The 13,475-nt window shown below is 43.9% G+C and overlaps 1 protein-coding gene across 1 annotated transcript; it reads left to right on the top strand.

Annotated features, from left to right (window-relative positions):
* The first annotated feature begins 6,313 nt into the window (after nt 1–6,313).
* On the top strand, nt 6,314–12,057 carry LOC143767915 (protein kinase C delta type-like). Its single transcript, XM_077256436.1, has 7 exons — nt 6,314–6,358; nt 7,594–7,866; nt 8,947–9,197; nt 9,391–9,453; nt 9,621–10,172; nt 10,299–10,342; nt 10,493–12,057. Exons 1-6 carry the CDS (start codon nt 6,314–6,316, stop codon nt 10,321–10,323), a joined length of 1,209 nt encoding a protein of 402 aa, XP_077112551.1. The 3' UTR covers nt 10,324–10,342; nt 10,493–12,057.
* The last annotated feature ends 1,418 nt before the right edge of the window (nt 12,058–13,475 follow it).

Below are 13,475 nucleotides of genomic sequence, written 5' to 3'. Positions count from 1 at the left end.
AGAAAGCGCCATGTAGAGCCTAAAGTACGAGGGGCTTTTACTGTAGGGTGATTATAAAGAGTGAGGGCGCAGTATGGAAAGAGGGCATTATAGGGGGAATAGTGTAATGGGGGGCTTAGCATGCGGAGAGGACATGATTGGTGGACAGAGAATAGTAGGCTTAGTATGGAGAGATGACAGCGTGGAGAAAGGGTGGACACAGTCTTCCAGGCCATAGTTCATAAAGAAGGAAGATGTGGTGGATATAATTCATAAGGAAGGACAGTGTAGCAGTTGTAGTTCACAAGAGCGGACAGTGTTGCAGTCATAGTACATTAGTTGGGATGGTATGGAGAGAATATTTCATAGGATAGGACTGTGTGTAGGTCATGTACCATAAGAGGGATAATGTTGGAGTCATTTTTTTGTGCAGGGAGCACAGTGAGGGGTAATTATTTATTAAAGGGTATAGTGTAGGGCTTAGGTGGCTCAGTGGTTAGCACTGCAGCCTTGCAGCGCTGGGTTCAAATCCCACCAAGGACAACATCTGCAAGGAGTTTGTATGTTCTCCCCATGTTTGTGTGTATGGGTTTTCCTCCCACACTCCAAAGATATACCGATAGGGAAGCTAGATTGTGAGCCCCAATGGGGACAGTGATGATAATGTCTGTAAAGCAATGTGGAATTAATGGTGCTATATAAGTGAATAAAATTATAAATATTTTGGGCTCAACGTTGGCAGTGATTTTTAGTCAGGTGGCGTAATAATGTCACTGCTATGTGAACTATGTTGGGGTGCTCTGGAGAAGAGGGAAGTCTGCAGAGGCAAGCTGTAGCTGTGAAAAGTCATCATGGTGTCTGCAGGGGCGGACACAGACTGCTTGGGGCCCCTGTGCAGGAAATGTGCCTGGGCCCCCCTCCTTTTAAGGCGACAAAGCTAAGGCTATGTTCACACTTTGCGGTTTTTGCTGCGGATCCGCTGCAGATTTGCCGCTGCGGATCCGCAGCAGTTTTCCATGCAGGGTACAGTACAATGTTACCCTATGGAAAACAAAAACCGCTGTTCCCACTTTGCGGAAAATCCCTTTAAAAACCGCGCGGAATTGCTGCGGAAAAAAAGAAGGAGCATGTCACTTCTTTCTGCGGATTCCACAGCGGTTTTCAACATGCACCAATAGGAAAGTGCTGTTGAAATCCCGCAGAGGAATCCGCAGAAGAAACCGCAGGAAAATCCGCAGCGAAAACCGCAGCGGATTTTCAATGCGGTTTTTCCAAATCCGCTGCGGAAAGATCCGCAGCAAAATCTGCAAAGTGTGAACATGCCCTAAGGGACTGTGCTATACATAAGTGAGTACACTTTATACTAAGGGACTGTGTTAGACATAATAATCGATAATAATGTCTTCCTCCACCTCCCCCTGTTCTTAAACCCATTATAAATCCCCCCATCCCATTATTGCCCTCTCCCCCACCCCCATGATTGACCTCTTCACCACCTCCATTATTGCTTTCTACCCCACCACCCCATATCATTGCCCATTCCACCACCTCCATCATTGCCTCCTCCCCACCACCCCCATCATTGTCCTTTCCACTGCCACCATCATTTCCTCCTGCCCCACCACCCCTATCATTGCCCTCTCCATCAACCCAATCATTGCCTTCGGCCCCGTCACCCCCATCATTGCCCTCTCCTCCACCTACACACACACACACACACAGCACCATTCACCTCTCTGCACACACACACCTCACCTCTGCTCACACAGTATCCTGAAGCCGCACCATCGCTGGCAGCTTCCTGTCTCACACAGCCGTGGCGCTAAATGATGATGTCATTCAGCCGCTGCTGTGTGGCAGGAAGCAGGATGGATCCATTCTCTGCAGCTCCGCTGCCTTTTTCTCTTGCAGGCAGCGGAGCTGCAATCCCATGATGGCAATCTGGCCAGGGGCCCCCCGGAGACGGATAAACTGGCCAGATTGCCCTCATTATTAGCCACCCTGCAGGCAGGGATGGTTTTAGGCAAAGTGGGTCCCTAGGCAAAGTTTAAAATAGGGCCTCAAATATTAACATATTGCACATCACACAGAAGCTTTTCTGTTTTATTTACAAGCGCTGAGTTCAGGCCACTAACGGAATGTGATCGACAATACTGAAGTTGTTCAATGCTTGTTTCCCAGCCTCTTTACACCGTCTGAGAAAGAATGATGGGAACAGAACAATCACTAATAGATCACTAACAGATCACCATACAGTATCATGTTACCAGCAGCACACCTACAGTTTACAACGGCGATGTGCTGCTGAGAACAATGATTTCTGTTCCGGCATAACCAATCCAATCAATAGATGAATAGGCAGCATTTTACTTGTTTAGTATAATACACCTCATAGTCCTCAATATATTATAATGTGCACCACAGTCCTCCATATTGTAAAATACACACCGCATAATCCTCCATATAGTATAATACACTCCTCAGTCCTATAATTCACTTCCCACAGTATAATGCACCCCATAGTTCTTCATATAGTATAATGTATTCCCCATAGTCCTTGATACAGTATAATGCAGCCCACATATAGTATAATGCAGCCACCCCATAGAGCATAATGCAGCCACCCCACAGAGTATGATGTAACCCCCATGGAATATAATGCAGCCACCCTCATATAGTATAATGTAGCCCCCCCATAAAGTATGATGCAATCACCCCTCTTAGAATATAAATATAATACAGCCCCCCATATAATATAATACAGCCCCCTCCTCATAGAATATAATGTAGCCCCATCAAAGAGTATGATGCAATCCTCCCTCATAAAATCTAATACAGCCCCCATAGAATATAATACAGCCCACCTCCCCATAGAATATAATGTAGCCCCCATAGAATATAATGCAGCCCCCCATAGTATATAACACAGCCTTCCCCATAGAATATAATGCACCCCCCATAGTATATAACACAGCCTCCCCCATAGAAGATAACGTATAATGTACCCACCTTAGTATACAACACAGCCCGCATAGTATACAGCACTGCTCGCATAGTATACAGCACTGCCCGCATAGTATACAGCGCAGCCTCATAGTATACAGAACAGCCTCATAGTATACAGCGCAGCCTCATGGTATACAGCACTGCCTCATAGTATACAGAGCAGCCTCATGGTATACAGCACACAGCCTCATGGTATACAGCACACAGCCTCATGGTATACAGCGCAGCCTCATAGTATACAGCACACTGCCTCATAGTATACAGCGCAGCTCTCCCCCCCAGAATGGCCCCACAGTCCAGTACTCACTGTTATAGAGTAAAAAAAAACAAACAACACAGCACACTCCTCACCTCTCCTCGTGCCTGCGCTGCTTCCAGTTCCTGCTCCTGCCGGCACACAGTGAGTGCGCGGCAGTGTCTGTCAGAGGCAGAGCGGGGAATGATGAGAGAGGTAGCGTCAGCTGACGCTCTCTCCTCCATCATTGCTTTGAACTGTACCGGCAGAAGCCGGTATAGTTAAATGCGGCGGGGGAGTCGGCGCTGGCGGCAGGTGGGCCCCCTGCCTCACAGGGGCCCCATAGCAGCTGCGTGATGTGCCGCTAGCTGGGGGCCCCTGGGGGAGCGAGGACCTAGGCAGCTGCCTGCCCCTAACGCTGGCCCTGCCTGCAGGGGCCCCCTGGAGCCTCCGGGCCCCTGTGCAGCTGCACAGGTTGAACAGGCGGTATGTCCGCCCATGTCTCTGTCTCTCTGTCACCAATCTACAAAAATATGGGAAAAAAAAAACCCAAAAATGCTTTTCTATGTAAAAATCTAAAAAAATTAAATATTATACACAGAACAAGTTACACATATTTAAAGACATGCACCCGTAAAGGGAATTTCTCAGTAGTTTTTTTTGTAATTTGAGAGCAGCATAATAAAGAGCTAGAAACCCTGATTCCAGGGATGTGCAACATCAAAAAGTTAATTTATTTCAGTTCTTCAATACAAAAAGTTAAACTCATATATTATGTAGAGTCATTACAAACAGAGTGATGTATTTCATGTGTTTATTTCTGTTAATGTTGATGATTATGGCTTACAGCCAATGAAAACCCAAAAGTCATTATCTCAGTAAATTAGAATAATTAACAAAAAAAACACCTGCAAAGGCGTTTAAAAAGGTCCCCTAGTCTGTTTCAGTAGCTCCACAATCATGGGGAAGACTGCTGACTTGAAAGATGTCCAGAAGGCAGTCATTGACACTCCACAAGAAGGGTAAGCCAATAAAGGTCGTTGCCATAGAAGCTAATGTTCACAGAGTGCTGTATCCAAGCATAATAATGGAAAGTTGAGTGGAAGGAAAAAGTGTGGTAGAAAAAGGTGCACAGCCTTGAAAGGATTGTTCAGAAAAGGCCATTTAAAAATTTGTGGGAGATTCACAAGGAGTGGACTGCTGCTGGAGTCATTGCTTCAAGTGCCACCACAGAGACGTATCCAGGACATGGGCTACAAGTGTCACATTCCTTGTGTCAAGCCACTCATGACCAATAGACAATGCCAGAAGCCTCTTACCTGGGCCAAGGAGAAGAAGAACTGGACTGTTGTCAGTGGTCCAAGGTGTTGTTTTCAGATGAAAGTAAATTTTGCATTTCATTTGGAAATCAAGGTCCCAGAATCTGGAGGAAGAGTGGAGAGGCCACAATCCAAGCTGCTGGAGGTTTAGTGTGAAGTTTCCACAATCAGTGATGGTTTGGGGAGCCATGTCATCTGCTGGTGTAGGTCCACTGTGTTTTATCAAGACCAAAGTCAGCGCATCCATCTACGAGGACATTTTAGAGCACTTTGGAGATGGAAATGTCATTCTCCAGCAGGACTTGGCACCTGTCCACACTGCCAAAAGTACCAATATACCTGGTTTATAAACAACAGTATCACTGTGCTTGATTGGTCAGCAAACTCGCCTGACCTTAACCCCATAGAGAATCTATGGAGAATTGTAAAGAGGAAGATGAGACACCAGACCCAACAATGCAGATGAGCTGAAGGCTGCTATCAAAGCAACCTGGGCTTCCATAACACCTCAGCAGTGCCACAGGCTGATCGTCTCCATGCCATGACGCATTGATGCAGTAATTGATGCAAAAGGAGCCCCGACAAAGTATTGAGTGCATTTACTGATGACATATTTCAGTAGTTAAACAAGAAGTTTCCCAAGATAAATATCAAAAATAACAGGTCCAAATTCAAAAAGAATTAAGAACACAAAAAACCCCAATAGGTGTAATTAAAGTAACAGGGGAATCAAAGAATATGTTCAACCATAAAATCAATTTTATTAATAGAAATTAACACTTAAAAATCTGAGCATATTATCACTACCAAAGTAGGAAAGTCAGGGGATCATAAGAGAAAGTATAAAAAGGGGTAAAACTATATAATATAAATAAGTGTATGCAAAGCATAAGGCTCTGCCAAAATTGCACAAGTGAAATTGATGTAAACAGAGGTAAGTTACAAAGGGTTAAAAGATGTGAAAAAGGCAGAGCAACAATAGGGAAAAGTATAAAGTGAAAAGTATGGTCCCCAATAACACAGATAAAAATAGGTCTAAATGTGTCAACATACCATATGGCCATATAATAGAGAAAATAATTTTGTAGAAAGCTAATAATATCAATTATCAATTCATTAAATCAAATGATAAAATCCGTAACCTGATTGTCCACAAGCATCTATCATAATTAAATCAAGTCCATAAAGAGGTTCACAATCCCGGCTGTTCAACAGTCTATCAAGGCTCCATAATGTCTCATAGAAAAAAATAATAAAGAATTCACAGTCTAGCCAGAGACCATTTCTAGAGTTCATATATTCTGCAACAGATCCATGGAGTACAATAGCAGAGAAAAACAAGCTTGTTTGTAGGAAGACTTTCCTCCCCCAATTCTCCATCTCTTTATAGGATGAAAAATGTTCACAAAGTAGAAATCATCACATACGTGGATATAGATAGGTGGATTAAAATCCGGCCTTCATGGCTGTATACTGCAGAGCAAACAAATATGAGTTCAAATCAATAAAAAACACAAACCCACCTCCCAAAAGATGCCTCCATATTTCTAAAAATGAACCAAACCCCAGATTTTCATTAAGCCTGGTCGGTACCCAATCTAAAAGTCCACTTGCTCTCAACATAAGCAAGAGTTTTCTTGAGATCACCACTTCTCGGTCCCAAAAGAACTCTGAGAAGACTTGAATCCCTATGATGGAATTGTTGAAAATATCTTAGTAGGGTTTTAAATTGTTCAGGATCATCCTCTGTCCTAGATTTGTCCATGTCTCTTACATGTTCCTTGATACATACGTGAAGTTCTCTAGCAAGGAGACCAATGTAGATTTTCCCACCTGGACATCGGGCGTGATAGATCACCCATTAAATGGTGTCTGATGTCATATGTCTAATTTAATGACATTCCCCTGAAGGTAGCCCTCTCAGGTGTGTTCATAGTTGTCAATAATTGTGTCCTGTCCTGTTTATGAGACTAGGACACCTGCTGATTGTGCTATGTCTTCACATGTCTGTGTGGATGTGACGTCATAAGTCGTCTGCACCACAAATAATATGGGAGTGAGCGGTGACATCTTACTCCTTTAATCCCCATTCTCCAGATGATGCCTGAGAGCGGGCGAAACATGTTGGGGGATTAATGTTTATAGATTTAGGGCGATAGGACCTGCATTACAATAACGGTGACAATCCGCCAGTATATAACTAATCGCTGACTGCAGCAGTAAATGGTACAGTGTATTCACTGCCTGTGACTGTGACACAATAGCACAAAGAAGCCGAAATAACAGGGTCATTTTCATTTATAGGGGTTTTAATTGTTTTCTTTGTGTTACATGTAAATAAAGCGATATTATAAAGAGGAAGAAGAAGATTTCGGTGACCCCAGAGATGAGCAGCAGTGACCCGTCCTTCCCATGGGTTGTGGTGGGATTACTGTAAATCACATGTGATGGGTTATTGGGAACGGTACAACCTGTATTATATATAGCACTGATGGCTTTATTATATACTGCCCCAATATCACCATATTCCTGGTAAGAGGTAATAATTGGTAGAAAGTGTTGGTTATACAGAGAATATAAAAGCTCAGGAAGAGTTTACAGCTCCGTGTATTCTGTCCATGAGGTGCAGTAGAGCCGGCTGGGTGGCACTGGGGGTAATAGGTGCGCACCACTTTGGTGGAATAGACTCTTGGGAGAAATGATAAAGGGAAATGGGACATCGAGGAAATATGTGATAAGAAACATAGAAAAACTAATAAAAATATTAACTTTACAATACAAAAATAATGTAAGTTATAAAATGGAACGATGATGAAACACATAGAGGGATTACTAATCTAATAAATAAACCACTGGAAGTCGCCATGAAGTTCTCTGCCGTTCCTCTGGACTCTAAACTGTCACCCATGATGCCCACATCACAGTGTATAGGGCAGAGCAGGGCCAGGAGCCGCTGCCTGGCAGGAGCCACCTGAGGGTTCCGTCACCTCTGGTCACCTGCACACGACCAACTGCCGTTTACTTTCAACTGTGGGCTGAAGTGATTGGACCGAGGTCTACAGGCGGGAAGAGATTACGGAGAATGGCGACTACTGGACGAGGAGAAGCGAGCGAGAAGAGAGCGAGGAGAAGCGGCGCGAGGAGAAGAGAAAGAGGGAAGAGGACAGCGTGACCGGTTTAAAGAAGAAAAGGAGACGAGACAACAGCGGATTGGAGGAGCCAACACCTGGATGCAGTGGAGACCCTGGATCATCTGGCCCCTATGCCAGGCTTAACATCAGCCGCTTCAACATCCACCAGGTCCTAAGTAGAGGCGCCTTTGGCAAAGTAAGGCCTACATATTTGTTATTTGAAATCTGAGATTTTTCATATATCCCCATGTATTGTTCTCTGTTATCAGCCATGTCTTGCTTTGTTATTGCTCATTGTAGTGTCCTTCTGTGAGATGAGGTATAAGACATCACCATAGTTAGGGCTAGTGCTGCTATAACCTGGTATTCTTCTGTACTGGAGGGTTCATCTCAGGGGTCACAGCTGTAGAGGGCAGGGGACATTATTTTTTTCTCCTATCAGGCTGCCATATTGTACATACATTTGTCTCTGTGTTTTTATTAAATCTAGATAATCAATTATATTTGGACCATACTAATGCCAACTCAATGCCTCTACTAATGCTTACTCTGTTTATTTCCATATGGTAACAGAGGAAAACCCTTTAAAAAGTCATCGTCATTTTAATTTTTATTTCATAAATCAATAGCAAACATGAAAATAAGCAGCTTTGTAATAATTCTAATCAGATAAATCTTCTTTCTCCACCAAGACTGATTTTTCATATTCTATATTCTCAATTTCTGGGTAAACTCTGTATTTAGTGAAGACAGATTGTTACATTACTGAGAGGAGATGACAGTTGGTGCTGATAATATTCTATGTAGTGGAGAGGAGGGGCTAAATGCAAAACTCCTCCCTCCTCCTCCCCCCTCCCTTCTGCATAGAATATTATCAGCACCAACTGTCATCTCCCCTCAGTAATGTAACAATCTGTCTTCACTAAATACAGAGTTTACCCAGGTACATAGAATTTTGAAAATAAAAAATCAGTCCTGGCGGAGAAAGAAGCCGATTTGGCTGATAAAATGTATTACAAAGTTAAATATTTTCATGTGTATTATTGTTTTATGAACTAAATATTAAAATGACGAATATTTATTAAGACCTCTCCATAGCCCATCCATGGAGCAGGCAGTGCATTGTTCTGATAGATAGATCTGCTCCTCTATATGGTCCTGGTCACTAGCAGACTGAGCGATCACTCAGTTTTCTCATGCGCCTTGTGGACTATAAAATCCAGATCCTTCCACCCCTGCAGACAACTTCTAAGTATTCTCCATTTGTGTTTTTCAGGTGGTCCTGGCATCTGTCCCCGGTAGTAACATCAACGTGGCCGTCAAAATGATCACCAAAAGGGACAACGAGGACACCATCTTGAGAGAGCGGCGGATACTCCTGGCGGCCAGACACTGCCCATTCCTGTGCCACCTCTATGCCGCACACCAGTCTCAGCACAGGGCATATTTCATCATGGAGTACCTGTCCGGTGGCAGCGTGGAGGATTTGATCAGGATGTGCGGCTGCCTGAACATCGGCAATGTGAGGTGAGAAAGCAGAGAATGTACCTAAAAGAGAACTAAGAGAAAGGGAAAAACCTGAGGTCGGGGTGCAGCTAGGGGAGCACTGGCAGGGCATATATTTAGGGTGCTGGAAGCAGGAGGTGGGGTGCCATGGTATTTGGGGATTGCCAGAGAAGGATTTCATGACATTGATTCTGCACTCTGTTCTCTCGATCAGATTCTACACAGCAGAGATGGTAAGTGGCCTCCAGTTCCTCCACGGACACAACATCGTCCACCGGTAAGCAGAACTTTCCTCCTTCTCTCTGTCCCCTTTACAAGCTGTAGATATGGCCCCCGACTTCCCTGGTGTCCTGTCGCCTATTCTGCCGTATTTTGTAGTGACCCATTTTCCATCTCTTGTAACACTGGACAGATTTCTTATTTTGTTTTCTTCTTTCATTGCAGTGACATAAAGCCGGATAACATCATGTTGGATGCAGATGGCCACATCCGTATCATCGACCTTGGGCTTGCCCAAGATGGCGTCTCCTCCTCCAAAAACATCTCTGGAGTGACGGGCACTTTCCATTACATGGCCCCTGAGGTGCATCGTAGAAAACGGTATGGCGCAGCAGTGGACTGGTGGAGCCTGGGGATTGTGGTGTCCAGGATGGCAGCAGGGCGATATCCATTTTACAACGGCCCCGTCAAGCAAATGGCTTTCAAATCCATCATCAACGAGAAGCCAAAATTTCCAACTTGGCTTGATGCTGACGTGAAACATCTCATCAAGAAGCTGCTGCGCAAAGACCCTCAGACACGCCTGGGTGTGAGCGGGAACATCAGAGAGCATCCATTCTTTACCACCATCGGCTGGGAGGATCTGGAGGAAAGGAGAGTAGAGCCACTATTTACACCATTCAGGCCAGTTCTGGAGAACCACCATCTGCAGTGGCCGGAGCACACAGTCCTTCACCCCGTGGCCGGATTTACGTACGTGTCACCAAGCTGGACCCGGTAAGTATCTCCTCCTCTGGGGATAACACTCATCAGGTGCTGTTCTCTCATTGTGGTAATCATCACCCTTGATCTTACCTTTTTTCACTTTTTCTGACAGTGACTTTATGTTTCTATTTTTCTTAGGTGGATGAAAAGATCTGGACTGTGAAAGAATTCACGACCATCTGGTGAGTGACCGATGTACACACAGGACACCTATTATGTCAGTACATTGCATCTGATGTTATATAGCAGAATGGTTCATTATAAAGACCATTCCCCTAATATAACATAAGATCCGGTAGATAGATTTCCTGTCTTCCTCTTATGTCTTGCAGGATGAGCCCGTGCCAACTGCCCAGAACTTCATGCCTCCTGACCCGTGCCTCACGTCTCTGCTGCTGTACGTCACCTCGGCTGCCCTTCAACATCATTTCTCTCTATACCATCTTCATGCCGGACCACTGCCATTGCTGCCCCAGACCCTTGACCTCCTGGGCTGGCATCTAACATCCCTCCAGCCCGAAGATCTTCTACCCCAGGAGCGGCCTGTGCTAAGTTTCCATCTGGTGAGTTCAGGAACAATAGTCGCACCTTTCAGTCCTGGGGCCGCTGAGCAGCAGCATGTAAGGAGCGGCCATTATCCCTGAACTCACCTTAGCACAGGCCTGGTAAGTATCGCACCCATCACGCATCACCCACACTACATGGTCAGTGCAGGTCCCCACACTACATCATCAGTACAGGCACACACATAGCACAGAGTACATATCAGCACATAGATGTAGGACATAGATCGGCTTCTGATCCTGAGATTTAATCTGATCGCCATATTTGGGGTCAGGAAGGAATTTTTCCCCCTAATATGAGGACAATTGGCCCATTCCTCATAGGGGGTTTTCGCCTTCCTCTGGATCTACACGGCCTTAAATAGGTTTAGTATAATAGATTAATAAGTAAAATCACACACTAGTAGCACAAAAAAAGTTATAATAAAATAAAATGTTCTTACTTTAAAAGAAAAAATAGTTCCTATAAATAATAATTAGTCCAAGTAAAGGAACATATATATTATTTTACATGACAGGTATATTACACAGGTTAGGTACATTACACAGGTTAGGTAACAGCCTTTGATCTTGGGATTCATTCTGATCGCCATATTTGGGGTCAGGAAGGAATTTTTCCCCCTGATATGAGGATAATTGGCCGATTCCTCACAGGGGGTTTTCGCCTTCCTCTGGATCAACACGGCCGATACATACATTTAGTGTCATAGGTTAATAAGTAAGTGCACACTTTTAGAGCATAAAAAAAGATACAAAATAAAATATTATTAGTTGAAAAAATGTTTCCTAACCAAATATAGACATAAATTAGTCAAAACATGCTACCAGATTAGTAGGAAAAAAATAATACAACACATTTTTTTACTTTAATCTCATCGGTTCATTATCAGCCCTTGATCCTGGGATTTATTCTGACCGCCATACTTTATTTGGGGTAAGGAAGGAATTTTCCCCCCTGATATGAGGATAATTGGCCGATTCCTCACAGGGGGTTTTCGCCTTCCTCTGGACCAACAAGGCCCATAGATAGGTTTAGTAAAATAGAATAAATAAGTAGCTTCTTATGTTTATAATAACAAATATATAATTTATGTAAAATAATAATATAATATTTTGGATTTACAATAATATAGTCAACACAAATATAAGCGTAAATTAGCCGAAAAATAGAAATTACTTTTATATTTTTATATAATAAACATTTATATAATAATAATATAATAATAATTTTAAATAATATATATTTTTTACATTAAACTTACGTATACACATTAGCTATGAGCCCTTGATCCTGGGATTCATTCTGATCGCCATATTTGGGGTCAGGAAGGAATTTTCCCCCTGATATGAGGATAATTGGCCGATTCCTCACAGGGGGTTTTCGCCTTCCTCTGGCCCATAGATAGATTTAGTCTGATAGATGAATAATTTACACATATACATGATATATAATATATAATAACCTCATCTATAAATAAAATCTTCTTTTTACCCCTATACCTTTGTGTTGTCTTTACTCCATTGCTTGGCCATGTAGTCATTATTATACTGCCCCCTATGTCTGGTGGGCGCATACAGCAGTGTCCCCCACGCTCCAGGCTTCACGGCCCCAACACATCATGGTGTCAGGATTTCCTTCGTATTTCTCGGGGGAGAGAACCTGCGGCAGCTTCTGAGGCCTCGATAATAATTCCATCCTCAGTGCAAAATGAAGGAAATCCTGACACCATGATGTGTTGGGGCCGTGAGGACTGGAGTTTGGGGATCAATGTCACACATGAGATAAAGCTGGATGAGCCCCGATATCGTTATATCCAATGGGGATAAATCAGGTAATTGCTCTGATTCCTGGGAGTGTCAGGTCCAGAGCAGGAGACTCTGGGGCCTTTCTCCATTTCCGCTAATAAATGAGAACACTGAGCCGCTCCATCCTCTATTACCTCAGAACTTCCTAACAGGACAGAGAAGAATGGGTTTCTTATACCAGACCCCCATATCATAGACAGCCAGTCTGATTAGATCCTCCAGAAAAGATGAATGAAGAAGGAGAATCCCCTGCAGAGAGGCGTCCACAGCAAGAGATGTGATAGTAACAGCTTTTGTGTCATTTCCTAGTGATCTGTATCTGGAAATAAAGGATGACAATCAAAATGGCCGCCATTATCGCTCCTACAGGGGACATCACTAAGCTTTCATACACCCTGAACAGTACATGGTGTAATGACACATCCCCTCACATTACCACTGTTACAGAGGTGCCATAAAGCTCTCATAGATCCATGGTCAGCATTAGGGGTAGGCAGACTTGGCATCTGCCTAGTACCCTCACTCCTCCAGGGGCCCCCAGCCAGTGGTATACCGTTAATAGCGGCATACCACGCAGCCGCTAATACCGACACACCATGAGGCCACTATGGGATCCGTGGGTCAGGGGATGCCGATACAGTTGAAAGCAATGATAGAGGAGAGAGCGTCATCTGAAGCTCCCTCTCCCATCATTCCCCTCTATTTCTGACGCAGTGGGTACGCGATTACGTCAATTAATCTCGCACCATGCTATGCCGGGCAGTGGAGCTGCTGAGACGCTCTGCAGCAGGGGGGGAACTAGGAGGAGAGGTGAGTATTGTATTTTTTTTCATATATTAGTGAGTACGTGCAGCCATAATACTGCAGGACAGTTGGGCTACATGATACTCTATGGGGTGGATGAATTATACGCTATGGCAGTTCCCCAACTCCGGTCCTCAAGAGC

This window comes from Ranitomeya variabilis, chromosome 4 (genome assembly GCF_051348905.1).
Source record: "Ranitomeya variabilis isolate aRanVar5 chromosome 4, aRanVar5.hap1, whole genome shotgun sequence".
NCBI classification, from domain to species: domain Eukaryota; kingdom Metazoa; phylum Chordata; class Amphibia; order Anura; family Dendrobatidae; genus Ranitomeya; species Ranitomeya variabilis.
The sequence above is the reverse complement of the archived record's forward strand: the minus strand, read 5'-3'. Positions and strand labels throughout refer to the sequence as shown.